At 39.1% G+C, this 27417-nt stretch overlaps 1 protein-coding gene across 4 annotated transcripts in view; it reads right to left on the reverse strand.

Moving 5' to 3' along the window:
- Window positions 1–27417, reverse strand: part of OCA2 (OCA2 melanosomal transmembrane protein) — a 343267-nt gene that overhangs the window by 40540 nt on the left and 275310 nt on the right. For all 4 annotated transcript variants that reach the window (XR_011254446.1, XR_011254445.1, XM_069576815.1 and 1 more), the window contains exons 20-21: window positions 15904–15963; window positions 15131–15235 (exon numbers count right to left, since the gene is read on the reverse strand). Coding sequence is in view for 2 of the 4 variants with exons in the window: in XM_069576815.1 (XP_069432916.1) it covers window positions 15131–15235; window positions 15904–15963 (165 nt within the window). In the remaining 2 variants the exon portion in view is untranslated. The remainder of the gene's footprint in view (window positions 1–15130; window positions 15236–15903; window positions 15964–27417) is intronic.

The raw sequence follows: 27417 nt of genomic DNA on the forward strand, positions 1-27417 counted from the left end.
CCTAGGAAGTGCACACAACCCAGCGCTGGCCTCAGACAGTTCCTAGCAGAGCAAACTAGAGCTTAAGCAGTGTAGACAGAGAAAGCACACAAGCCATGAGCAGGGGCAAACCCAATGTGGCCGAGTCACTGTGAGCACATGCCAGTGTTATCTGTTGGCAGCGTCCCTCCCTCCCCACAGCACGATTGAACAAGTGAGCCTTAAAAAGTGTCCACCACTGCCCCCTTGTGTCAGGGAGGAAATTAGACACTGAAGAGATCAGCAAACAGAAGAGGCTAAAACAGAGGGAGCCTCCTTGGATGTGACAGGTGCAATAGATTAAAACCCTGTAGTTAGTACCAAATACATAGGAAGGAGCCCATAGATCTTGAGAAATATAAGCCAGATCAAGGAACTATCTGAAAATGAACTGACCCCACACTGCCCAAAACACCAGAGAAGATCCTAGATATATTTTTACTATTTTTACTATCATTGTTTATTTCTTTTAATTTTAAGTCCTCTATTACTTCTTTAATTTTCATTTTTATAACCTACTGCTGCTAAGTCACTTCAGTCATGTCCAACTCTGTGCAACCCCATAGACGGCAGCCCACCAGGCTCTGCTGTCCCTGGGATTCTCCAGGCAAGAACACTGGAGTGGGTTGCCATTTCCTTCTCCAATGCATGAAAATGAAAAGGGAAAATGAAGTTGCTCAGTCGTGTCTGACTCTTCCCGACCTCATGGACTGAAGCCTGCCAGCCTCCTCCATCCATGGGATTTTTCAGGCAAGAGTACTGGAGTGGGTTGCCATTGCCTTCTCCATTTATAACCTACTATTACTTTGAAAAAAAAAAAGAGAGAGAGAGAGAGAGAGAGACCCTATTTTTAAAGAAAAAACACTTCATATATACATATATATTTTATAAATTTTGTGACATTTTTTCTTTAATATTGTATTTTTGAAAATCCAACCTCTACTCTAGATTTTTAATCTTTGCTTTTTGGTATTTGTTATCAATTTTGTACCTTTAAAAACCCAATCTTCAGTACCCATTTTTACTTGGGAGCGAGATTACTGGCTTGACTGCTCTCTCCCATTGGACTCTCCTTTTTCTCCACCAGGTCACCTCAATCTCGTCCCTTCCCCTTCTCTTCTCTACCTAAATCTGTGAATCTCTCTGTGTGTTCCAGACAGTGGAGAACACTTAGGGAACTGATTACTGGCTGGATCTGTCTCTCTCCTTTTAATTCCTCCCTTTTATCCTCCTGGCCACCTCTGTCTCCTTCCTCCCTCTTCTCTTCTCTGTGTAACTCCGTGAACATCCTGAGTAGTCCAGACTGTGGAGCACACATAAGGAAGTGATTACTGGCTAGCTTGCTCCCTCCTCTTTTGATTCCACCTCATCACATCTGAGTCACCTCTATCTCCCTCCTCCCTCTTCTCTTCTCCATGTAACTCTTTGAGCCTCTCTGGATATTCCTCACTGTGGAGAAAATTTTCATCTTTAACCTAGATATTTTATCATCGGTGCTGTATAAATGGAGAACTCTTGAAGCTACTGTCAAAATAAGACTGAAAACCAGAAGCAGGAGGCTTATGTGCAAATCCTGAGAACATCAGAGAACTCCTGACTCCAGGGAACATTAATCAACAGGAGCTCATCAAACGCCTCCATACCAACACTGAAACCATGCACCACCCAAGGGCCAACAAGTTCCAGAGCAAGACATACCACACAAATTCTCCAGCAACACAGGAACACAGCACTGAGCTTCAATATACAGGCTGCCCAAAGTCACTCCAAACCCACTGACATCTCATAACACATTACTGTACACTTTATTCCACTTCAGAGAGAAGAAATCCAGCTCCACTCACCAGAACACCGACACAAGCTTCCCTAACTAGGAAACCTTGACAAGTCATCCATACAACCCCACCCACAGTGAGGAAACTCCACAATAAAGAGAACTCCACAAACTGCCAGAATACACAATGGCCACCCCAGACGCAGCAATATAAATAAGATGAAGAGACAGAGGAATACCCAGCAGGTAAAGAAACTGCATAAATGCCCACAAAACCAAACAAAAGAGGAAGAGATAGGGAATCTACCTGATAAAGAATTCCAAATAATGATAGCAAAAATGATCCAAAATCTTGAAAACAGAATGGAATCACAGATAAAGAGCTTGGAGACAAGGATTGAGAAGATGCAAGAAAGGTTTAACAAGGACCTAGAAGAAATTTTAAAAGTCAATATACAATGAATAATGCAATAAATGAGATCAAAAACACTCTGGAGAGAACAAATAGTAGAATAAAAGAAGCAGAAGATAGGATTAGTGAGGAAAAAGATAGAATGGTAGAAATGAATCAGAGAGGAAAAAAGAAAAACGAATTAAAAGAAATGAGGACAATATCAGAGACCTCTGGGACAATGGTAAACACCCCAACATTAGAATCATAGGAGTCTCAGAAGAAGAAGACAAAAGAAAAATAAAAAAGACCATGAGAAAATACTTGAGGAGATAATAGTTGAAAAATTCCCTAAAATGGGGAAGGAAATAATCACCCAAATCCAAGAAACCCAGAGAGTCCTAAACAGGATAAACCCAAGGCAAAACACCCTAAGACATATATTAATCAAATTGACAAGGATAAAACATAAAGAACAAGTATTAAAAGCAGCAGGGGAAAAACAACAAATAACACACAAGGGGATTCCCATAAGGATAACAGCTGATCTTTCAATAGAAACTCTTCAGGCCGGGAGGGAATGGCAAGACATACTTAAAGTGATGAAAGACAATAACCTACAGCCCAGATTACTGTACCCAGCAAGGACCTCATTCAAATACGAAGGAGAAATCAAAAGCTTTACAAACAAAAGCTGAGAGAATTCAGCACCATGAAACCAGCACTCCAACAAATGCTAAAGGATATTCTCTAGACAGGAAACAAAAAGGGTGCATAAACTTGAACCCAAAACAATAAAGTAAGTGGCAGTAGGATCACACTTATCAATAATTACCTTAAATGTAAATGGGTTGAATGCCCGAACCAAAAGACAAAGACTGGATGAATGGATACAGAAACAAGACTGCTATATATGTTGTCTACAGAGACCCACCTAAAAACAAGGGACACATACAGACTGAAAGTGAAGGGCTGGAAAAAGATATTCCATGCAAATAGAGACCAAAAGAACGCAGAAGTAGCAATACTCGTATCAGATAAAATAGACTTTAAAACAAAGGCTGTGAAAAGAGATAAAGAAGGACACTACATAATGATCAAAGGACCAATCCAAGAAGAAGATATAACAATTATAATTATATATGCACCCAACATAGGAGCACCGCAATATGTAAGAAAAATGCTAACAACTATGAAAGGGGAAATTAACAAGAACACAATAATAGTGGGAGATTTTAATACCCTACTCACACCTATGGATAGATCAACTAAACAGAAAATTAACAAAGAAACACAAACTTTAAATGATACAATAGACCAGTTAGACCTAATTGATATCTATAGGACATTTCACCCCAAAACAATGGATTTCACCTTTTTCTCAAGTGTACACGGAACCTTCTCTGGGATAGATCACATCCTGGGCCATAAATCTAGCCTTGGTAAATTCAAAAAAACTGCCATCATTCCAAGCATCTTTTCTGACAACAATGCAGTAAGATTATATATCAATTACAGGAGAAAAACTATTAGAAATGGAGGCTGAAAAACATACTGCTGAATAACCAACAAATCACAGAAGAAATTTAAAAAGAAATTAAAATATGCATAGAAATGAATGAAAATGAAAACCCAAAACCCGTGGGACACTATAAAAGCAGTGCTAAGGAGAAGGTTCATAGCAATACAGCCATAATTCAAGAAACAAGAAAATGAATATAGATGCAAAAATCCTTAACAAAATTCTACCAAACAGAATCCAATAACACATTAAAAAGATCATACATCATGACCAAATGGGCTTTATCCCAGGGATGCAAGGATTCTTCAATATCCACACATCAATCAATGTAATACACCACATTAACAAATTGAAAAATAAAAGACATATGATTATTTCAATAGATGCAGAGAAAGCCTTTGACAAAATTCAACATCCATTTATGATTTTAAAAAAACTCTCCAGAAATCAGGAATAGAAGGAAAATACCTCAACATAGTAAAAGCTATATATGACAAACCCGCAGTAAACATTATCCTCAATGGTGAAAATTGAAAGCATTTCCCTTAAAGTCAGGAACAAGACAAGGGTGCCCACTCTCACCACTACTATTCAACATAGTTTTGGAAGTTTTGGCATAGTAATCAGAGAAGAAAAAGAAATAAAAGGAATCCAAACTGGAAAAGAAGTAAAACTTTCACTGTTTGCAGATGACATGATCCTCTACATAAAAAAACCCTAAATACTCCACCAGAAAATTAATAGGGCTAAAAGGTCAGTTTTCATTTCAATCCCAAAGAAAGGCAATGCCAAAGAATGCTCAAACTACTGCACAATTGCACTCATCTCACATGCTAGTAAAGTAGTGCTCAAAACTCTCCAAGCCAGTCTTCAGGAATATGTGAACTGTGAAATTCCTGATGTTCAAGTTGGTTTTAGAAAAGGCAGAGGAACCAGAGATCAAATTGCCAATATCCGCTGGATCATTCAAAAAGCAAGAGAATTCCAGAAAAACATCTATTTCTGCTTTATTGACTATGCCAAAGCCTTTGACTGTGTGGATCACAATAAACTGTGGAAAATTCTGAAAGAGATGGGAATACCAGACCACCTGACCTGTCTCTTGAGAAATCTGTATGCAGGTCAAGAAGCAACAGTTAGAACTGGACATGGAAAAACAGACTGGTTCCAAATAAGAAAAGGAGTACGTCGAGGCTGTATGTCACCCTGCTTATTTAACTTATATGCAGAGTACATCATGAAAAACGCTGGACTGGAAGAAACACAAGCTAGAATCAAGATTGCTGGAAGAAATATCAATAACCTCAGATATGCAGATGACACCACCCTTATGGCAGAAAGTGAAGAGGAACTAAAAAGCTTCTTGATGAAAGTGAAAGAGGAGAGTGAAAAAGTTGGCTTAAAGCTCAACATTCAGAAAATGAAGATCATGGCATCTGGTCCCATCACTTCATCGGAAATAGATGGGGAAACAGTGGAAACAGAGTCACACTTTATTTTTGGAGGCTCCAAAATCACTGCAGATGGTGATTGCAGCCATGAAAAGGATTTGAGATAGCTCAACTGGAATTCCATCACCTCCACTAGCTTCGTTCATAGTGAAATTAAAAGACGCTTACTCCTTGGAAGTTATGACTAAACTAGATAGCATATTCAAAAGCAGAGATATTACTTTGCTGACTAAGGTCTGTCTAGCCAAGGCTATGGTTTTTCCAGTGGTCACGTATGGATGTGAGTGTTGGACTGTGAAGAAGGCTGAGCACCAAAGAATTGATGCTTTTGAACCGTGGTGTTGGAGAAGGTAGGCTGCAGTCCATGGGGTCGCAAAGAGTCACACACGACTGAGCGATTTCCCTTTCACTTTCATGCATTGGAGAAGGAAATGGCAACCCAATGCAGTGTTCTTGCCTCGATAATCTCAGGGACGGTGGAGCCTGGTGAGCTGCCGTCTATGGGGTCACAAAGAGTCGAACACGACTGAAGCAACTTAGCAGTTTAGCAGCAGTTGGAGAAGACTCCTGAGAGTCCCTTGGACTGCAAGGGGATCCAAACAGTCCATTCTGAAGGAGATTGGACCTGGGATTTCTTTGGAAGGAATGATGCTAAAGTTGAAACTCCAGTACTTTGGCCACCTCATGCGAAGAGTTGACTCATTGGAAAAGACTTTGATGCTGGGAGGGATTGGGGGCAGGAGGAGAAGGGGATGACAGAGGATGAGATGGCTGGATGGCATCACGGACTCGATGGATGTGAGTCTGAGTGAACTCCAGGAGTTGGTGATGGACAGGGAGGCCTGGCGTGCTGCGATTCATAGGGTCGCAAAGAGTCGGACATGACTGAGCGACTGAACTGAACTGAATCAATGAATATAGTAAAGTTGCAGGATATAAAATCAATACACAGAAATCCCTCGCATTCCTATGAACTGATAATTATAAAATAGAAAGAGAAATTAAGGAAACAATTTCATTCACCATTGCAGCAAAAATAATAAAATACTTAGCAATATATCTACCTAAAGAAACTAAAGACCTATATATAGAAAACTATAAAACTGGTGACAGAAATCAAAGAGGACACTAATAGATGGAGAAATAGACCATGTTCATGGATCAGAAGAATTAATATAGTGCAAATGAGTATACTACCCAAAGCAATTTATAGATTCAATGCAATCCCTATCAAGCTACCAACGGAATTTTTCACAGTGCTAGAACAAGTAATTTCACAATTTGTATGGAAATACAAAAAAAAAAAAAAAACTCAAATAGCCAAAGCACTCTTGAGAAAGAATAGAACTGGAGGGATCAACCTGCCTGATTTCAGGCTCTACTACAAAGCTACATTCATAAAGACAGCATGGTACTGGCACAAAGACAGAAATATAGATCAATGGAACAAAATAAAAAGTTCAGAGATAAATCCATGCACCCATGGACACCTTATCTTTGACAAAGGAGGCAAGAATATACAATGGAGAAAGGACAATCTCTTTAACAACTGGTGCTGGGAAAACGGGTCAACCACTTATAAAAGAATGAAACTAGAAGACTTTATAACACCATATACAAAAGTACACTCAGAATGGATTAAAGACCTAAACGTAAGACCAGAAACTATAAATCTCTTAGAGGAGAACATAGGCAAAACACTCTCCGACATACATCACAGCAGGATCCTCTACGACCCACCTCCCAGAATACTGGAAATAAAAGCAAAAATAAACAAATTGGACCTAATTAAACTTAAAAGCTTCTGCACAACAAAGAAAACTATAAGCAAGGTGAAAAGACAGCCTTCTGAATGACAGCAAATAATAGCAAATGAAGCAACTGACAAAGAATTAGTGCCAAAAATATACAAGCAACTCCTGCAGCTCAATTTCTGAAAAACAAGCGACCCAATCAAAAAATGGGCCAAAGAACTAAATAGACATTTCTCCAAAGAAGACATACAGATGGCTAACAAACACATGAAAAGATGCTCAACATCACTCATTATCAGAGAAATGCAAATCAAAACCACAAAGAGGTGCCATTTCACGCCAATCAAAATGGCTGCTATCCAAAAGTCTACAAGCAATAACTGCTGGAGAGGGTGTGGAGAAAAGGGAACCTCTTACACTGTTTGTGGGAATGCAAACTAATACAGTCACTATGGAAAGCAGTGTGGAGATTCCTATAAAAACTGGAAATAGAACTGCCTTATGACCCAGCAATCCCACTGCTGGGCATACACACCGAGGAAACCAGAATTGAAATAGACACATGTACCCCAATATTCATTGCAGCACTGTTTATAATACACAGGGCATGGAAGAAACCTAGATGTCCATCAGCAGATGAATGGATAAGAAAGCCATGGTACATATACACAATGGAGTATTACTCAGCCATTAAAAAGAAGACATTTGAATCAGTTCTAATAAGGTGGATGAGACTGGAGCAGATTATACAGAGTGAAGTAAGCCAGAAAGAAAAACACCAATACAGTATACTAACACATATACATGGAATTTAGAAAGATGGTAAGGATAACCCTGTATGCGAGACAGCAAAAGAGACACAGATGTATAGAACAGTCTTTTGGACTCTGTGGGAGAGGCAAGGGTTAGATGATTTGGGAGAATGGCATTGAAACATGTATAATATCATATGTGAAATGAATCACCAGACCAGGCTCGATGCATAATACAGGATGCTTGGGGCTGGTGCACTGGGATGACCCAGAGGGATGGTATGGGGAGGGAGGTGGATGGCGGGTTCAGGATGGGGAACACGTGTACAACCATGGTGGATTCATGTTGGTGTATGGCAAAACCAATACAATATTGGTAAAGTAATTAGCCTCCTATTAAAATAAATAAATTTATATTTTTAAAAAATACAACTAAAATGAGATTTTGAAAATTATTTTTACTATATTCATAGATTAGCTGTATTAATTTTCTGGTGGAGTCTTTAGGGTTTTCTATGTAGAGGATCATGTCATCTGCAAACAGTGAAAGTTTTACTTATTCTTTTCTAATTTGGATTCCTTTTATTTCTTTTTCTGCTCTGATTGCTGTGGCCAAAACTTCCAGAACTATGTTGAATAGTAGTGGTGGAAGTGGGCACCCTTGTCTTGTTCCTGACTTTAGGGGAAATGCTTTCAATTTTCACCATTGAGGATAATGTTTGCTGTGGGTTTGTCATATATAGCTTTTATTATGTTGAGGTATGTAGCTGATTCATGTCAATGTATGGCAAAACCAATACAGTATTGTAAAGCAAAATAAAGTAAAAATAAAATTTTTTTATTTTTTTTAAATGATTAAAAATAATAAGAAAAAGATAAACCAGGCAGAGGGTCAGAGCAGAGATGAAGAGAGACTCTACACAATGTGAAAAAAATGACCATTCAGAGGAGACATAGCTAAGGAACCTCTAATTCCTAATCCAGTGGCATAGTACTCCGAGAAACTGTGCTGAATTGTAAGTGATCTGTCTATCAGAATTTACTGTTTAGAGAAGGGATAGTGAATCTAAAGGAGCCCTAACAACAATTGTCATGCTTGTGCATGTAGACGTGTAGAACTCTGCTCTCACACAGGGCAAACTAGTCACATGCTGGTTCAAAAGAACACTTCGGGGATATCTAAGTGTGAAATCCTACAGGCCATATCCCTGACCATTCCCAAAATGAGAAAGAAGGGGAAAAAGACAGAGAAGTGAAAAAGAGGGAGGAAGGGACAGTTGTGTAAGACCTCAGCGTCCACCCAGCTCTCTGTGCCACATACTCCCCAGGCTCCTGCATTTAGGCAGGGCCATGGGATCACTTCCCACCCAGGGACTATGACAGGTCACATCTGATGATACTTCCAGACTAAGGCAGAAACCCAAGTGGCCCTCCTCTGAGGCAGCCACCGCATGCTAAGAGATCTGTGGGATGCAGGAAGCTGTCTGCCAGCTGTTCATGAAGCTGCTGTTTTGTTCTATCATAAGTTAGTTTCCATCCCACATTGACTCACACAAACCATGATCTTTCCATTAATCCTTTCATAATAATATGCCTCAGATATACGAGCTTAGTTCCCTCAGGAGAGGAAAGGACAGAATAATACTGGGGTTGAGAGAAGGAATAGAGAATGTTATATTCATCTGTAATATTTTATTTCTTAAAAACAAAACAAACAAGAAAACTTGAAGCAAAGAGAATAAATTTTCCTCATTTTGGGTGGTAAGCATACAGATATTTGTTATACTATCCTCTATGATTCCTTTGATGTATGTTTTTTTAGTTTAAATTTCAAGTAACTTTAGAGAAGAAAAAATATCAAAAAGTGTCATATTTTTAGAAAGTAGAGGAATCTAAACTTTCAATGACAGGGACCATTTTTCTCAGTCCAAAAGAGGTTTTGGATCCTGATACCTGGAAGTCATCAGATGGTAGGGTGCATTGACTCTGAGCATCCTGGCTTTGAGGAAGTACAGATGAAGTTTTGCTGATGAAACCTTCCAGGCTGCTGCTGCAGGTTCAGATATACCCTATTTCAACTAAGAAAAGGATTCACACACAAATTTATCTGGCACCTCAGAAGCCCAGGACCCTGCTGCTTTACCCTTCCTGAGAGGTACTTCTGCCCCTGGCCCTCTGTGGGACCACAGTCATTGATAGCACTCTCTGAGCAGGACCAATACATTCAACAACATCGAGATCACTTCTCTATCTCAGGACTTCATGGACAAATAAAAAACAATCAGGATTAACTCAGAATTACCAAGCCCAGACCATTGGAGAACAATAGCTTGGTAACTGGAGCATCAACCCAGCAGACACTGTGATTTCAAGCAATATGTGGTAACGCAGAGTCCCAGTCACCCTAAGGTCCTGTGAGAGAGGCGTAGCCCTCAAGGTCACAAGAACAAGAGAAAATACTCCTGTCTAGGATCCAGACATAAGAAATGTTCACATATACCCAGCACATCTGTGACCCCCAGGTGCTGTGACAGAACCCCAGGTTCTTTTTCACACCGTTACACTGTCATGCCAGGGATTGACAATTCTGCCCTAAGTTGAATATTAGTGATGTCAGAAGACACAGCAGGAGCAGGGCACAACGGCCTTGTAAAAGGCCTGTAATATGGACACTTGATCTCTGCTTGTGTCAAGATCACACAGAGAATTCAAAATCCTCTCCAGGCCATAGCATCAGAAGCCACCCTGAAAGTGAAAGTGAAAGCATCAGTCGCTTAGTCATGTCCAACTCATTGCAATCCCGTGGACTGTAGCCTGCCAGGCTCCTCTCTCCATGGGATTCTCCAGGCAAGAATCCTGGAGTGGGTTGCCATTTCCTTCTCCAAAAAGCCACCCTGGCCAGTTAAAATAGATTCCGCCTTTGTAGGAAAAAGATGAACACCTTCAACCAGCCTCTGTCTTTAATGTTTTCCAACTGTCTTTAATGTCTTCCAGTTTTCTTCCAATGTTCAGGTTGGGGCAAGCTGAGTGTGAGGGGAAGGAAGTTTTTCTAAGGCAGGGCAGGGTTGGAGTGAGGGACCAACCTGCTCTTCCTTGAGCTGGTATAACTGGTTATGGTCTGAGTATAGATTAGAATACTCCACAAGATGGCAGAGAAGAAGAATGTGCACTCATCTCCTGCAAAAACTCCAAAATTACAACTCACTGCTGAACAGCCATTGACAGGAGAATGCTGGATCCCACCAAAAAAAAGATACCCCATATCCAAGGGCAAAGGAGAAGCCCCAGCAAGGCAGTTCACTTGAGTTCAGTTCAGTTCTGTCGCTCAGTGGTGTCCGACTCTTTGCGACCCCATGAATCACAGCACGCCAGGCCTCCCTGTCCATCACCAACTCCTGGAGTTCACTCAGACTCACATCCATCGAGTCCGTGATGCCATCCAGCCATCTCATCCCCTGTCCCCTTCTCCTCCTGCCCCCAATCCCTCCCAGCATCAAAGTCTTTTCCAATGAGTCAACTCTTCGCATGAGGTGGCCAAAGTACTGGAGTTTCAACTTTAGCATCATTCCTTCCAAAGAAATCCCAGGGCTGATCTCCTTCAGATAGAGCCACCAAAACTTACACAGGACTGGGAAAACAGACTCTTGGAGGGAAAACCTTGTACACAACAGGATCTGAGAGAAAGGAGCAGTGATCCTATAAGAGAGTGACCCAGTCTTGCCTGTGAGTGTCCAGGAGTCTCCAGCAGAGGTATGGGTTGGTGGTGGCCTGCTGCAAGGTCAGGGGCAGCAGTGTGCATGGGACCTTTTGAAGGAGGTCACCAATATCTCCATTACCTCCACAATAGTTTGGTCTCAGGTCAAACAACAGGGAGGAAACACAATCCTGCCCATCAACAGAAAATTGGATTAAAGATTTACTGAGCATGTCCCCACCCATCAGAACAAGACCCAGATTCCCCCACAGTCAGTCTCTCCCATCAAGAAGCTTCAATAAGCCTCTTATCCTTATCCCTCAGAGGGCAGACAGAATGAAAATCACAATCACAGAAAACTGATCAAACTGATTACATGGACTACAGCCTTGTCTAACTCAATGAAACTATGAGCCATGCCATGAAGGGTCACCCAAGACGGATGGGTCATAGTGGAGAGTTCTGACAAATTTTGGTCCACTGGAGAAGGCAATGGCAAACCACTTCAGTATTCTTGCCTTGAAAACCCCATTAACAGTATGAAAAGGCAAAAAGATATGACTGAAAGAACTCCCCAGGTCAGTAGGTCCCTAATATGCTACCGGAGAAGAGTGAAGAAATAACTCCAGAAAGAATGAAAAGATGGAGCCAAAGCAAAAAGAACACCCAACTATGGATGTGACTGGTGATGGAAGTAAAGTTCAATACTGTAAAGAACTATATTGCATAGGAACCTGGAATGTTAGGTCCATGAATCAAAGAAAATTGAAAGTGGTCAAACAGGAGATGGCAAGAGGGATCATTGACATTTTAGGAATCAGTGAGCTAAAATGGACTGGAATGGGCAAATTTAACTCAGATGACCATTATATCTACTACTGGGCAAGAATCCCTTAGAAGAAATGGACTAGCCCTCATAGTCAACAAAAGAGTCCAAAATGCAGTATTTGGGTGCAATGTCCAAAACAACAGAATGATCCCTGTTTGTTTCCAAGGCAAACCATTCAATATCACAGTAATCCAAGTCTATGCCCCAACCAGTATTGCTGAAGAAGTTGAAGTTGAACAGTTCTATAAAGACCTACAAGATATTCTACAACAAACACCAAAAAAAGATGTCCTTTTCATTATAGGGGACTGGAATGCAAAAGTAGGAAGTCAAGAGATACCTGAAGTAATAGGCAAATTTTGCCTGTTTCAAAGTGAAACAGGACAAAGGCTAGCAGAGTTTTGTCAAGAAGATTCACTGGTCACAAAGTATACCCTTTTCCAAAAACACAAGAGAAGACTTTACACGTGGACATCACCAGGTGACCAATACCAAAATCAGACTGATTATGTTCTCTGCATCCAAAGATGGACAAGCTGTATTCAGTCAGCAAAAACAAGACTGGGAGATAACTGTGGCTCAGAATAGGAACTCTTTATTGCCAAATTCAGACATAAATTGAAGAAAGTAAGGAAAACCATTAGACCATTCAAGTGTGACCTAAATAAAATCCCTCACATTTATGCAGTGGAAGTGGTAAATAGAGACAAGGGATTAGATCTGATAGAGTGCCTGAAGAACTATGGATGGAGGTTCATGACATTATACAGGAGGCAGTGATCAAGACCATCCCAAAGGTAAAGAAATGCAAAAAGGCCAAATGGTTGTCTGAGGAAGGCTTACAAATAGCTGTGAAAAGAAAAGAAGCAGAAAGCAAAGGAGAAAAAGAAAGATATACACATTAAAAGGCATAGTTCCAAAGAATAGCAAGGAGAGATAAAGCCTTCCACAGTGATCAATGCAAAGAAATAGAGGAAAACAATAGAATGGGAAAGACTAGAGACCTCTTCAAGAAAATTAGAGATACCAAGGGAACATTTCATGCAAAGATGGGCACAATACAGGACAGAAATGGCATGGACCTAACAGAAGCAAAAGATATTAAGACGAGGTGGCAAGAATACACAGAAGAACCAGACCAAAAAGACCAGATAACCACGATGGTGTGATCACTCACCTAGAGCCAGACATCTTGGAATGCAAAGTCAAGTGGGTCTTAGGAAGCCTCACTATGAACAAAACTAGTGGAGGTGATGGAATTCCAGTTGAACTAGTACAAATCCTAAAAGATGATGTCGTGGAAGTGCTGCATTCAATACTCCAGCAAATCTGGAAAATTCAGCAGTGGTCACAGGACTGGAAAAGGTCAATGTTCATTCTAATCCCAAAGAAAGACAATGCCAAAGAATGCTCAAACTACCACACAATTGCACTGATTTCACATGCTAGCAAAGTAATACCCAAAATTCTCCAAGCCAGGCTTCAACAGTATATGAACTGTGAACTTCCAGATGTTCAAGCTGGTTTTAGAAAAGGCAGAGGAACCAGAGACCAAATTGCCAACATCTGTTGGATCATAGAAAAAGCCAGAGAGTTCCAGAACAAACATCTACTTCTGCTTGAGTGACTAAACCAAAGCCTTCATGTGGATCACAACAAACTGAAAATTCTTAAAGAGATGGGAATACCAGATCACCTTACCTGCCTCCTGAGAAACCTGTATGCAGATCAAGAAGCAACAGTTAGAACTGGACCTGGAACAACAGACTGGTTCCAAATCAGGAAATTAGTAGGTCAAGGCTGTTTATTGTCACACTTCTCATTTTACTCATATGCAGAGTACATCATGTGAAATTCCTGGCTGGCTGAAGTACAAGCTTGAATCAAAATTGCAGGGAGAAGCTTCAATAACCTCAGATACACAGATGACATCACCATTATGGCAGAAAGTACAGACAAACTCTTGATGAAGGTGAAAGAGGAGAGTGAAAAAGCTGGCTTAAAACTCAACATTCTGAAAACTAAGATCATGGCATCTTGTCCCATCACTTCATGGAATAGTGAGAGTTTTTACTTTCTTGTGCTCCAAAATCACTGCAGATGGTGACTGCAGCCATGAAATTAAGACACTTGCTCCTTGAAGAAATTCTGTGACCAACCTAGACAGTATATTAAAAAGCAGAAATATTATTTACCAACGAAGGTCCATCTAGTCAAATTATGGCTTTTCCAGTAGTCATGGATGAATGTGAGAGTTGAACTATAAAGAAAGCTAAGTGCCAAGGAATTGATGCTTTTGAACTGTGGTGTTGGAGAAAAGACTGTTGAGAGTCCCTTGGCCTGCAGGAGATCCAACCAGTCCATCCTAAAGGAAATCAGCCCTGAATAGTCATTGGAGGGACTGACACTGAAGCTAAAACTCCAATACTTTGGCCACCTGATGGGAAGAACTGACTCATTGGAAAAGACCCTTATGTTGGGAAAGATTAAGGGCAGGAGGAGAAGGAGATGACAGAGGATGAGATGGTTGGATAGCATCACCGACTTCATGGACAGGAGTTTGAGCAAGCTCCAAGAGTTGGTGATGGACAGGGACACCTAGAGTGCTGCAGTTCAGGGGGTTGCAAAGATTCAAACACGACTGAATGACTGAAATGAATTTTCTTTAAAGAAACAAAAAAGAAAGACTGTCTTTCCATGAGAGGTGGCAACTCCCAGTCAGATTGACCCTAAAACAATCAGCCATCCTGGAATTCACTACCCACAGCAGCTATAAGGCCTTAGCTCCCAGCTGCTGTTTGGGATTCATCACATCTGTCCCCTAAACATGTGAGCACAACATAGGAACAGGGCTCACTCTCTGCTTCCTCTGAAAGGAAGGGTGAGCCCAGGTTATGTGCAAGTGAAATCTGGGCCCTCATCACATGGAAGATACTGTGACTCACCATAGTAGCAGTGAATGGGATGTTGTCAATCAGGGAGGATGTGATGCCTGAGACCCAGACCACCAGGATGATGGCAGCTGTAAGGCGCTGATCTTCTGGGACCATCTGAAAGCAGAAGATAAGAGTAGGGTTGTTTACCATAGCTGCACAGATCACACACACACACTGAGGATCTGATAGTAGGACATGGGGGACTCCGAAGGGACAACAGGGCTCCTGGTCCTTCCTCTTCCACACAGGAGACCAAAGGAGACTCTGGTGTACAAACAGCACTATCTGGACTTTTCCAACTCCTACCAGGAGCCTGGGGCAGAGTCTACAAGTAATTCAGAGTAGTAACTCCAAACCATGCTCAAACCAACTAACCCTTGTGTCAGTGTGGGGTGGGGGGTGGGGGGTGCGGAAAGCAGAGTGTCCCTGTTCCTGATGACCTGAAAGGACACCAGATGACACGCTAGCCACATTGACCTCACTTCCTGGCAAAAACCTTGGGTTAAGACCTCTGTGCATCACTTACTGAGACTACTGTCTCAATTGTTCTCCTTCCTAGAAAGGTTTCAACTAGAGGCTAATAGAAAACTTGCGAGCATCTGTAATTATATATTCCTTGAAAAAAGTCTCTTTTCATCTCTAGCCTACATAGGCTAAAACAGGTTCCCTGTTGTACTTTTTACATAATGAATGAGATCTAGTCTAACTGATATTTTTCTCTTTTTTGACAAAAATCAAAGGAATTGCGGCTGGAGCACATTATATTGCAGTATTTAATGTACCTTTATTAGCAAAGCAGTCTGTTCTCCGACATATTCTATTAAGTGTAGATGTGCCAATGCCTAGAAGAAATAAATGTATGATGAGAATCAGTTTAAAAAGAGAAGATATGCAAAGGTTTAAAAATATATCTTTAAAATGAAAGTAAGTGAACATGGGCGCTCATTGCTTATAAAGGATCAAACACACAGTCTAAATAAGTTACTCTCATATGGATACTGAAGATTCTTCAAGATGAGAGCAGAGTAGCACTGGCAGGAACTTCTGCCAGTTAGCATTAATACAAACATTAATTTGTATTAATGTCCACGTTAAATTTAAATTTCGAAAGAAGGCCATTTCTTTGTAAGATCACCGTAGGGAAGACCTTCAAGATAACAGAGTAGTAAGACGTGAATATCACCTTGCTTCCCACAAATACGTCAAAAATACATCTGCATGTGGAACACCTCTTACAGAACACCAACTGATAGCTGGCAGAAGACGTCGGACTTTCAACAAGGACAGCTTATCGCCACAAAACAGGTAGGGCAAAAGAAATAAGAGACAAAGGAATCCAGATGGGACCTGTGCCTCTGGGAGGGAACTATGAAGGAGGAAAAGTTTCTGCACACTTGGAAACCCTCATGGGCAGGCACATAGGAGAGATTTGGAGCCTCAGAGATGAGCACAGCTACAGATGTGCAGAGGAAAAGGGAGAGAACTCTGCACAGAGGTCAGCACTGGCCAGTTCCCACTAGTTTGAGATGTCGGCATGCACACAGGGCAGGTGGAGGCTTGGTGCCGGGGCTCAGGTTTCAGAGGTCAGATCCCAGGGAGAGAACTGGGGTTGCCTGCCACGAAGACAGTCTGAGGGGGCTAGTACTACACAGCTGAGGGAGTCAAGGAAAAAGCCTGGGCCTGCCACAAAAGCAAGAGATCATTATCTCGGGGATTCTCAAACTTCACAAGGTCACAGATGACAGGACCACACCTCCGCAAGTGCCAGAGGCAGTTATCTCTGACCCTAGAGGTGAGTGTTTCAGCCACTGCCATTGCCACTGAGCTGTGAGCAAGCACAGGTCACTGCCCACACTTTCCAGGGAGCCTGTGCAGCTTGGCACTGCCAAGGGACCCATGACCTGGAGCCAACTCCTCTGGGAGAATGCAGTTTGCCTCAGGCTGTAGCAACTTCCTACAGACCTCTGCCGCCACAGGCACTACCAACACTTCCCAGTTGTGTCTGCAGTTTCCCTCCCTCTCCCTGGCCTGAGTGAGCAAGTGAGCCCTAATCGGCCTCAGCCGCTGCTTTTGCCCCCTTTTGTCTGGACAGGGAACAGACAATGGAGGGCAGCCTACAAACAGTAGGACAAACAAAACTGGGACAAAAGCAAAGCTGAGCACCAGGAGCTCTGTGACCAAACAAAATGAAGGGAATTTGCTCGTGCACTGACAAGAGTAGTGGAGTAAATCCTTGCAATTGTCTTGGTAAACTCTGCACTTGTGGAATATCTCAATAGACAATGAGTGTTCCCATATTTGAAGCTGTGGAATTCAGGGGCAACTGTGGACTTTGGAAGCAAGTACAAGGTAGAATAAGGCCAAATCAGAATCTGAGCGGGCCCCACAGTGCCCACAGCAGGTCTAGAGACGTTCCTAGAAACATTGGAGGACATTCTGAGAAGGTAGATTGGCTGGAGCTCATTGTGGGGACAAGGAAACTGACAGCTGAGGCCACAGGAAAACTGTCTTCTTACTACCACTATTTCTCTCTCTATGTATATATGTAATGTTTTTCATTTTTGTTTTTTATTGTTGATTTTTTAATTAATATTTTTTAATTTTTACTTTTTATTTATTTTTTCTTTTCTTGCACATTATTTTTAAATAAATTATTTTTCCCCTATTTCTACTGTACTTTTTCATTTAGTACATCTTTTTTTGTTTTTATTTTTTCCTTTGTTTTACTTTGTTTTTAATCTTATTTCTAACTGTATTTTATATTTCTCTATTTTTACTTTGGGCTTCCCTGGTGGCTCAGAGGTTAAAGCCTCTGTCTGCAATGCGGGAGGAAGATCCCCTGGAGAAGGAAATGGCAACTCACTCCAATATTCTTGCCTGGAGAATCCCATGGACGGAGGAGCCTGGTGGGCTACAGTCCACGGGGTCACAAAGAGTCGGACATGACTGAGCAACTTCACTTCCACTATTTTTACTTTACTTCCTTGTTGTATTTTTCTTTTGTTTTCTTCTGGTTTTTTTTTTCTTTTGCTTTATTGGTATATATGTTTTATGCTTTATTTGCCTTTTTTTAAGTTTACTTTCCACATTTGATTTCATCTTGGTGCTGTGTTTTTGCTAATTTATCTTCCAGTGTTTTACATTTATGGGTTTCTTTATTGGTTCAATAGCTCTCTTCTTTTTTGTTTCCTTTATTTTCTTTGCTCTTCTTTTTGTGAGTTTGAGTGTGCATTTCTTTGTGTGTTTTGTTTAGTTTTGTTTTACTCTATTTCTTGTGGTTCTGTCTACCTGTTATTTTCTTGTTTGATTGATTTTTTTTTCTTTTTCTTTATCTTCTGTGCCAAGTAGTTCGTGGAGCCTTGGTGCTCCAGCAATGGATTGGACCTGAACTTTTGAGGTGAGAGACCCGAATCCAGGATGTTGGACCACAAGAGAACTCCTGACCCCATGGAATATTAACTAGAGAAAGTTCTTCCAAAGGCCTCATCCCAACAATAAGACCTGGCTACACCCAACAGCCAGAAAGTTCCAGTGCTGGACACCTCATGCCAAACTAGAAAAAAGGAACACAATCCCACCCATTAGCAAAAAGTATAGCCTGAAGCTATACTAGGCTCACAGACACCCCTTCCCCTACAGAAGAAAAAAAAAGAAAAAAGAAAACCACTGGATGCACCACTGCCCATCAGAGGGACCGGATCCAGTTTCACCAATCAGAACATAGGCACCAGTTTCACCCACCAGGAATCTATTCAAGGTGCTGACCCAACCCCACCCACTGAGGGAAGACTCCACAAGCAAGAGAAACTACAATCCTACATCCTGTGGAAAGGAGACTCCAAACAGAGTAAGTTAAACAAAATGAGAAGATAGAGAACTTGCAGCAGATGAAGGAGCAAATTAGAAATCCGCAAGACCGAACAAATGAAGAGGAAATAGGCAGTCTACCTGAAAAACAATTCAGAGTAATAATAGTAAAAATGGTCCAAAATCTCAGAATGGAGGCACAGATACATGGAATTAATGCATGGATTGAAAAGATCCAGGAAATGTTTAACAAGGACCTAGAAATAATGAACAATCAGCAATGAACAACACAATAAGTGAAATAAAAAATATGCTAGAGAAAACTAATAGCAGAATAACTGAAGCAGAAGAATAGATAAGTGAGCTGGAAGATAGAATGGTAGAAATAACTGAAGCAGAGTAGAATAAAAATGAAAAAGAAAGGATGAGAAGAAATGACAACAGTCTCAGAAAGCACTGAACAACTTTAAGTGCACCAATATTTGAATTACAGGAGTCCCAGAGAAAGAAGAGAAAAATAAAGGGCATAAGAAAATACTTGAGGAGACGATAGTCAAGAACTTCTCTAACATGGGAAAGGAAATAGCCACCCAAGTCCAGTAATCCAAAAAGAGTCCCATACAGGCAAGCTCAAAGAGAAACACACCAAGGCACATATAGCACAAACAAAAATTAAGCACAAACACAAAAAAATATCAAAAGCAGCAAGGGAAAAGCAACAACATACAAAGGAATTCCCATAAGGTTAACACCTGATCTTTCAGTGAAAATTTGTAGGCCAGAAGGAAGTGACAGGATATACTTAAAGTGATGAACGAAAAAAAAAAAAAACTACAACTTAGATTACACTACAAAGCAAGGATCTTGTTCAGATTCAATGGAGAAATCAAAAGCTGTACATATTAGCAAAAGTTAAGAAAATTCAGCACCACAAAACCAGCTTTACAACAATTGCTAAAGGAACTTCTTTAGGCAGAGAACACAAGAGAAGAAAAAGACCTACAAAAGCAAACCCAAAACAATAAAATAAATGGTAATAAGATTGGACATATTAATAGTTACCTTAAATGTTAATGGATTAAATGCTCCAACAAAAAGATATAGACTGGCTGAATGGATGCAAAAAGCAAGATGTAGCTATATGCTGTCTACAAGAAATTAGCTTCAGTCTAGGGACACATACAGACTGAAAGTGAGCCTGGAAAAAGATATCCCACACAAATGGGAGTCAAAAGACAGTTGGAGTACTATAACTCATATCAGATAAAATAAACATTAAAATAAAGATTATTACAAGAAACAAAGAATGCTACATAATGATCAAGGATTCAATCCAAGAAGAAGATATAGCAATTATAAATATATGTGCACCCAACATAGAAGCATCTCAATACATAAGGCAAATGCTAACAGTTATGAAAAGGGAAATCAACAGTACCACAGTAATAGTAGCGGAATTCAACACTCCACTCACATTAATGGTCAGATCATCCAGAGGAAAAATTAATAAGGAAATGCAAGCCTTAAATGACCCATTAGACCAGATCAACCTATTGATATTTTCAGGACATTCCATTAAAAGAAGAATACACTTTTTTCTCAAGTGCACATGGAAGATTCTCCAGGATAGATCACATCTTGGGTCACAAATCAACTCTTCATAAATTTAAGAAAATTGAAGTCATATCACCATTTTTTTCTGACCACAACACTGTAACATTAAGTATCAATTAACAGGAAGACAAACACATGAAGGCTACTCAATACACTCCTAACTAACCAAGAGGTCACTGAAGAAATCAAACAGAAAATAAAACAATAACTAGAAACAAATGACAAGGAAAACGTGACAATCTATAACTTATGGGATAAAACAAAAGCAGTGCTAAGAGGTAAGTTCATAGTAATACAAACCTAACTCAAGGAACAAGAAAAGATCAAATAAATAACCTTACACCTAAAGCAACTAAAAAAAGAAGAAGAGCAACAACAACAACAAAACTAAAAGTTAGTGGAAGGAAAGAAATCAAAGATCAGAGCAGAAATATATGAAATATCAAGCATTTTTATGACCACAACACTATGAGATTAAATATCAATTAACAGGAACACAAACACATGAAGGCTACTCAATACACTCCTAACTAACCAAGAGGTCACTGAAAAAATCAAACAGGAAAGTAAAGCAATAATCTATAGACAAATGACAAGGAAAACATGACAATCTATAACTTATGGGATGAAGCAAAAGCAGTGCTAAGAGGGAAGTTCACACTGATACAAACCTAACTCAAGGAACAAGAAAAAAATCAAATAAACAACCTTACACTTAAAGCAACTAGAAAAAGAACAACAACAAAATCCAAAATTAGTGGAAGGAAAGAAATCAAAGATCAGAGCAAAAATAAATGAAATATATGAAATGCATGTGAAATAAATGAAAAACAAATGAAGAAAAAATAACAAAGATCAATAAAGCTAAAGCCTAGTTCTTTGAGAAGATAAAATTGACAAACCATTAGTCAGAATCATCAAGAAAAAAAGGACAACACAAATCAATAAAATTAGAAGTAAAAAGGGAGAGGTTATAACAGATAATTCAGAAATGAAAAGGATCATAAGAGACTACTACAAGCAACTATATACGATGGAGTAAAGACATCCTCTTCAATAAATGGTACTGGTAATGACCCAGCAGTCCCATTGCTGGGCATACACACCGAGGAAACCAGAATTGAATGAGACACATGTACCCCAATGTTCATTGCAGCACTGTTTATAATAGCCAGGACATGGAAACAAATTAGATGTCCATCAGCAGATGAATGGATAAGAAAGCTGTGGTACATATACACAATGGAGTATTACTCAACCATTAAAAAGGATACATTTGAATCAGTTCTAATGAGATGGATGAAACTGGAGCCGATTATACAGAGTGAAGTAAGCCAGAAAGAAAAACAGCAATACAGTGTACTAACACATATATATGGAATTTAGAAAAATGGTAAGGATCACCCTGTATGCGAGACAGAAAAAGAGACACAGATGTATAAAACGGACTTTTGGACTCTGAGGGAGAGGGAGAGGGTGGGATGATTAGGGAGAATGGCACTGAAACATGTATACTATCATGTAAGAAACGAATTGCCAGTCTATGTTCGATACAGGATACAGGATGCTTGGGGCTGGTGCACAGGGATGATCCAGAGAGATGATATAGGGTGGGGGGGCGGGGTACAGGATTGGGAACTCATACACCCATGGCGCATTCATGTCAATGTATGGCAAAACCAATACAGTAATGTAAAGTAAAATATAGTAAAAATAAAAATTAAAAAAAAAACTGAATAGCTACTGGTAAAAGAATGAAATTAGAATACTTCCTAACACCATATTAAAAAAAGAAACTCAAAATGTATTAAAGAATTAAATGTAAGGCCAGAAACTATAAAACTAAAACTCTTATTGGAAAACATAGGCGGAACACTCTTTGACATTAATTGCAGCATTATCCTATTTGACCTACCTCCTAGAGTAACGGAAATAAAAGCAAAACTAAACAAATTAGGCCCAAAGATTTTTCACAGCAAAAAATATATAAAAAACTGAAAAGACAACACTGAGAGTTTGAGAAAATATTTTCAAATAAAACAACTCACAAAGTATTAATCTCCAAAATACACAAGTGGCTTATGCAGATAAACAAACAACTCAATGAAAAATGGGCAGAACACACAAAACCTAAAAAAAAAAAAAGGGGGGGGGGGCAAAACTTTTCTCCAATGAAGACATACAGATGGCCAACAAATACCTGAAAAGATGTTTTGTTCATTATTAGAGATATGCAAATCAAAACTACAATGAGGTATCACCTTATACCAGTCAGAATGATCATCATTAAAAAATCTACAAACAAATACTGGAGGGGTTGTGGAGAAAAGGGAACTTGATGCACTGTTGGTGGGAAGTGATGTTGCCACAATGGAGAAAAGAATAGATATTATTTAAAGAACCAGGCCGGGGGGCGGGGGGGGGGAAACTACCATGAAAGTGAAGTCACTCAGTCGTGTCCAACTCTTTGCAACATTATGGACTGTAACCCACCAGCCTCCTCTATTCATGGGATTTTCCATGCAAGAACATTGGAATGGGTTGTCATTTTCTTCTCCAAGGGATCCTCTCAATCCAGAGATTTAACTCGGGTCTCCCACATTGTAGGCAGACTCTTTACCATCTGAGCCAGGAGGGTATGAGCCACCAAGGAATCACATATAATGCAGCAATTACACTAATGGGCATATACCCTGAGAAAATCAGAATTCAAAAAGACATATGTACCCCAGTGTTCGTTGCAGCACTATTTACAGTATCCAGGACATGTGAGCAACCTAGATGTCTATTGACAAATAAGTGGATAAAGAAGTTGTGTTGGAATAGAATGGAATATTACCTAACCATGAAAAGGAAGGAATGCTAATCAGTTGAACTGAGGTGGATGAATGTAGAACCAGTTATAGAGAATAAAGTAAGTCAGAAAGAGAAACACAAATATTGTATATTAAATATATATGGAATCTAGAAAAATGGTAGTGATGAATCTATTTTAGGGCAGGAATAGAGACAGACATGGAGAACAGACTTGCAGACACAGCAGGAGAAAGAGAGGGTGGAAAGAATTGAGAAATTAGCATTGATATACATACACTACCATGTGTAAAAATAGATAGCTACTGGGAAGTTGCTATGTAACACAGAGCTCAGCCAGGCTCTCTGTGACAGACTAGATAAGTTGGATGGGGGCATGTTGGGAAGGAAGCTAAAGCGTGAGGGGAGATATATATAATGGTTGATTTGAATTGCTGATGGCAGAATCCAACACAATAATGTAAAGCTATTATCCTCCAATTTTTAAAAAGAGATGTAAAAAAATTAAAAAAAAAACAATGTAGGTCAGATAAATGTATTGATATATTCAGCTCAACAGATATTAATTCCTAAAAACAACACAATCATTAAAAAAAATATAAAAAGGTTTTAAAAAAGATTGCTCTCTGGGAGTACTGTTCACCTGTATATAATGAAATATCTCCCCATATAGAATGTCTTTCTAGTAAGTTGCATTTCAAATTTCTTTTTAAAGTTTAAACCTCAGAGTTTTAGAAAATGAAAAAGAAAATTCACGGTTTTTATAACTTATAGAAAAGTCTATTTAAGTGAAGCATGTGACTATTTTCATAGTACTAGACAGATTCTGAAAATTGTTTACAGGAAAAGGTAGGAAAAAGAATTGGATGAGAGATATAAGTGCAGGAGCCATTCTGCTCAGTCTATCTGCTTTGTCTCAACCAAAGATGGGATTCTCTGCTGTCCATGACAGATCCTGGACAGGAAACACCAATAGGGAACCAGACACAGGGGTGACATATCTACCTAGCACCTCTCAAATGTGGGCTTTTCACTGTGATGTCATCATGCTGCATAATTTAAAATACTTAAATTATCAGCTTGACTATAAGTTTATAACTTTCCCATCCATATGTACAGCTCTTCGTTAGGCTTCATGCAAAAACTGTGGAGCAAAAATATTGGGTTTTCAATCACAGTGATCAATCAAGATTCCTATATCAACTAAATCATAAATATAAGCTTATTTAGAGCATGGTTTCTTGATATCAGCCTAAAGAGATGTTAGGAACAAAATCATTCTTTGTTTCAGGACCTGTCCTGTTCATTGATGAATGTTTAACAGCATTCCTGGTCTCTACCCAGTTGATGCCTGTTGTACCTTCTCTGACCCAGTATGGCAACTAAAACATCTCCAGACAGCGCCAAAAATGTCACTACAAAATTGCCCCTTGTTGGCTGGTGCACTGGGATGACCCAGAGAGGGAGGAGGTGGGAGGGGGGTCCAGGATTGGGAACTCATGTACACCCGTGACAAATTCATGTTGATGTATGGCAAAACCAATACAGTATTGTAAAGTAAAATAAAGTAAAATAAAATTTTTATAAAAGGAAAAAAAGAAATTAAAGGAAAAAATTGCCCCTTGTTAATAATCATTGATGTATAGCAATACAACTTTTACTAAAATAAACAAAATTTTTAATTTGGAAAAAAACTGAATGTAATTGGAAAATTATTTTTATATGCTATTGATTGAAAGAAAATTTAAAGGCCTAAGCCAGATTAAAACTTTTGCTAGATATGAAATTGACATGCTATATATACATACACATACATACATACTGTATTTGGTGTACACCTTAATGTATGCCTAAAGACAACTATCTATTTATAGATTTATTGTCATATAATTACCCCACAATGGTCTGTGGCAACAGTGTCAGACAAAATAAAGGAAAATCTTCAGACTACCTGAACATGGCATCTAATAATTCATTTATGACTAACTGACCTAATCGAGAAAATAAAGTCAAAATATGACAATACAAAAAGCCAATAAGTAATTCCTTTATAAAATAATGAATGAAATAACTGTAATAATTAATTCTATCAAGTCTAAAGTTACAAATATATAATATATATTTTACACTTCAGCAAACTAAAGTTTATGTATAGTTGAAGACTATATACATCACTTGTCTCCTCCATCAATTTATATAGTGAAAAGATGATTGTGTAATATGATGCAAATCCCTCACAATATGAAACATTATTATCCTTCTGTTTCAGTGACAGGTTGCAAAAAAACTGGTTCAGTAATAATCTGATATCATTGCCCCACTGAAATTAGACAAATAACAACAAGTCAGTACCACTAATTCCTTCCAAATGGGGGACTAAGAGGTCTTAAGCTCCCTTCTGCAGTCAAATAAATAGATATTGGATAAAGTACACTTTAAAGTCTTTATTGGATTAGCAAGACAATGTAATGTTTTCCAAAGAATCTCCTTTCCCAATAAAATGTTTAGTGCAGCTGGCTGGGAGCTGCAGATTTGAATGGCAAGGAAGGATGAAATTGCCTTGAGCTGGATGCCAATCAGTGTTTTCCAGGTGGCGTTAGTGGTAAAGAACCCATCTGCCCATGCAGTAGATGTAAAGAGCTGCAAGTTTGATCCCTGGGTCAAGAAGATCCCCTCGAAGAAGGCATGACAACCCACTCTAGTATTCTTGGTTGAGAATCCCTTGGACAGAGGACCCTAGTGGGCTACAGCTCATAGGGTCACCAAGAGTCGGACACAACTAAAGCGACTTAGCACAGAGGCCAACCAGGCACTAAAACCACTGTACTGAAGTGTGAGCAGCAGCAATGTGGTATGTTGAAACCAATGATTCTCACCCTGAACTGAGAGCCTTGAAACAAGCTGAAAATTATCCCCTGGCATCCAGTAGAGGCAAACACAAGCAGTTCCTGAAAAAGAACACCCCAAATGTAGCCTCTCAGGAGTTCCACAGATTAAGATCAAGTAGTCAAGAGTACAAGTAGTCAAGTAACATGAATGAGAGGATAAATAACCAAAACAGATTTAAATATAACACAAACATGCAAGAAGGAGAATCTATAGATACCAGATATAGTAGAGTAATTTCGTTTAAAGAAACTTGAGTTGAAGAGTGTAAAAGTAACAGCTAATATTTGCCTTTTGATGAGTTAAGAATGTAAGTTGTCATTTCTTTAGCAAACCACTAAAAGAGAATATTAACTGCCAAAAAATGGGAAATCAAATTCTATATAGTCCTTAATCAACTCAGATAAAGAAGAAAAAAAGATTGAAAATAAAAGTATACAAGGTCAGACTAATAAAAGATAGCAGATTTAAACTCAAATGTATTAATATACTCATTAAGAGTAATGGAATAAATATATTATTAAAAAGCTAAATATTGTCAGACTGTACTAAAAATGTGTTTTATACCCAAATACATGCCGTCTTCCAAAGATATATTTAAAATATAAGGTAAGAAAATTTGAAAGTTAAGGGATAGGAAAAAAATGAAAGTTTCTAACTTTCTACCCCTTATGAACAGTTAATAATTCTAAATTTCTATATGCTTAGTAACACAGCCTCAAAAAATATAAACCATCCATAGAACTGCAAGGACAATAAGACATATCCACAATTAACTAGGGAAATTGGCTAATTAAGAAAAAAAGAGCATGGTTTAAGAAATCAAAATAAAAATTAAAAATAAGCTTTGAATGAATAAAACAATCAAAATACATATAATAACTTGGAAGAATGTAGTTAAATCTATGCAAATTAAATTTATGACATTAAATATCATATTTGAAAATATAAAGCATGAAAAGAAAGCTAAGCATTCATTTTCAGAAGGTAAAAAATAACAACAAATTAACCCAGAGGAAGAAGAAAATGATAAAATAGAAAAAAATATTCAGTTGAGAGAAAAGACTAACAAAGTGTGCATGCTAATGGAGACTAATAAATAGAAAAGAAGAAAGAGGAGGACAGAAAGAATAGAAGTCACAAGTTACCAATTTATCAATGAAAACAACATCTCT

This window comes from Ovis canadensis, chromosome 2 (genome assembly GCF_042477335.2).
Source record: "Ovis canadensis isolate MfBH-ARS-UI-01 breed Bighorn chromosome 2, ARS-UI_OviCan_v2, whole genome shotgun sequence".
Taxonomy (NCBI): Eukaryota; Metazoa; Chordata; class Mammalia; order Artiodactyla; family Bovidae; genus Ovis; species Ovis canadensis.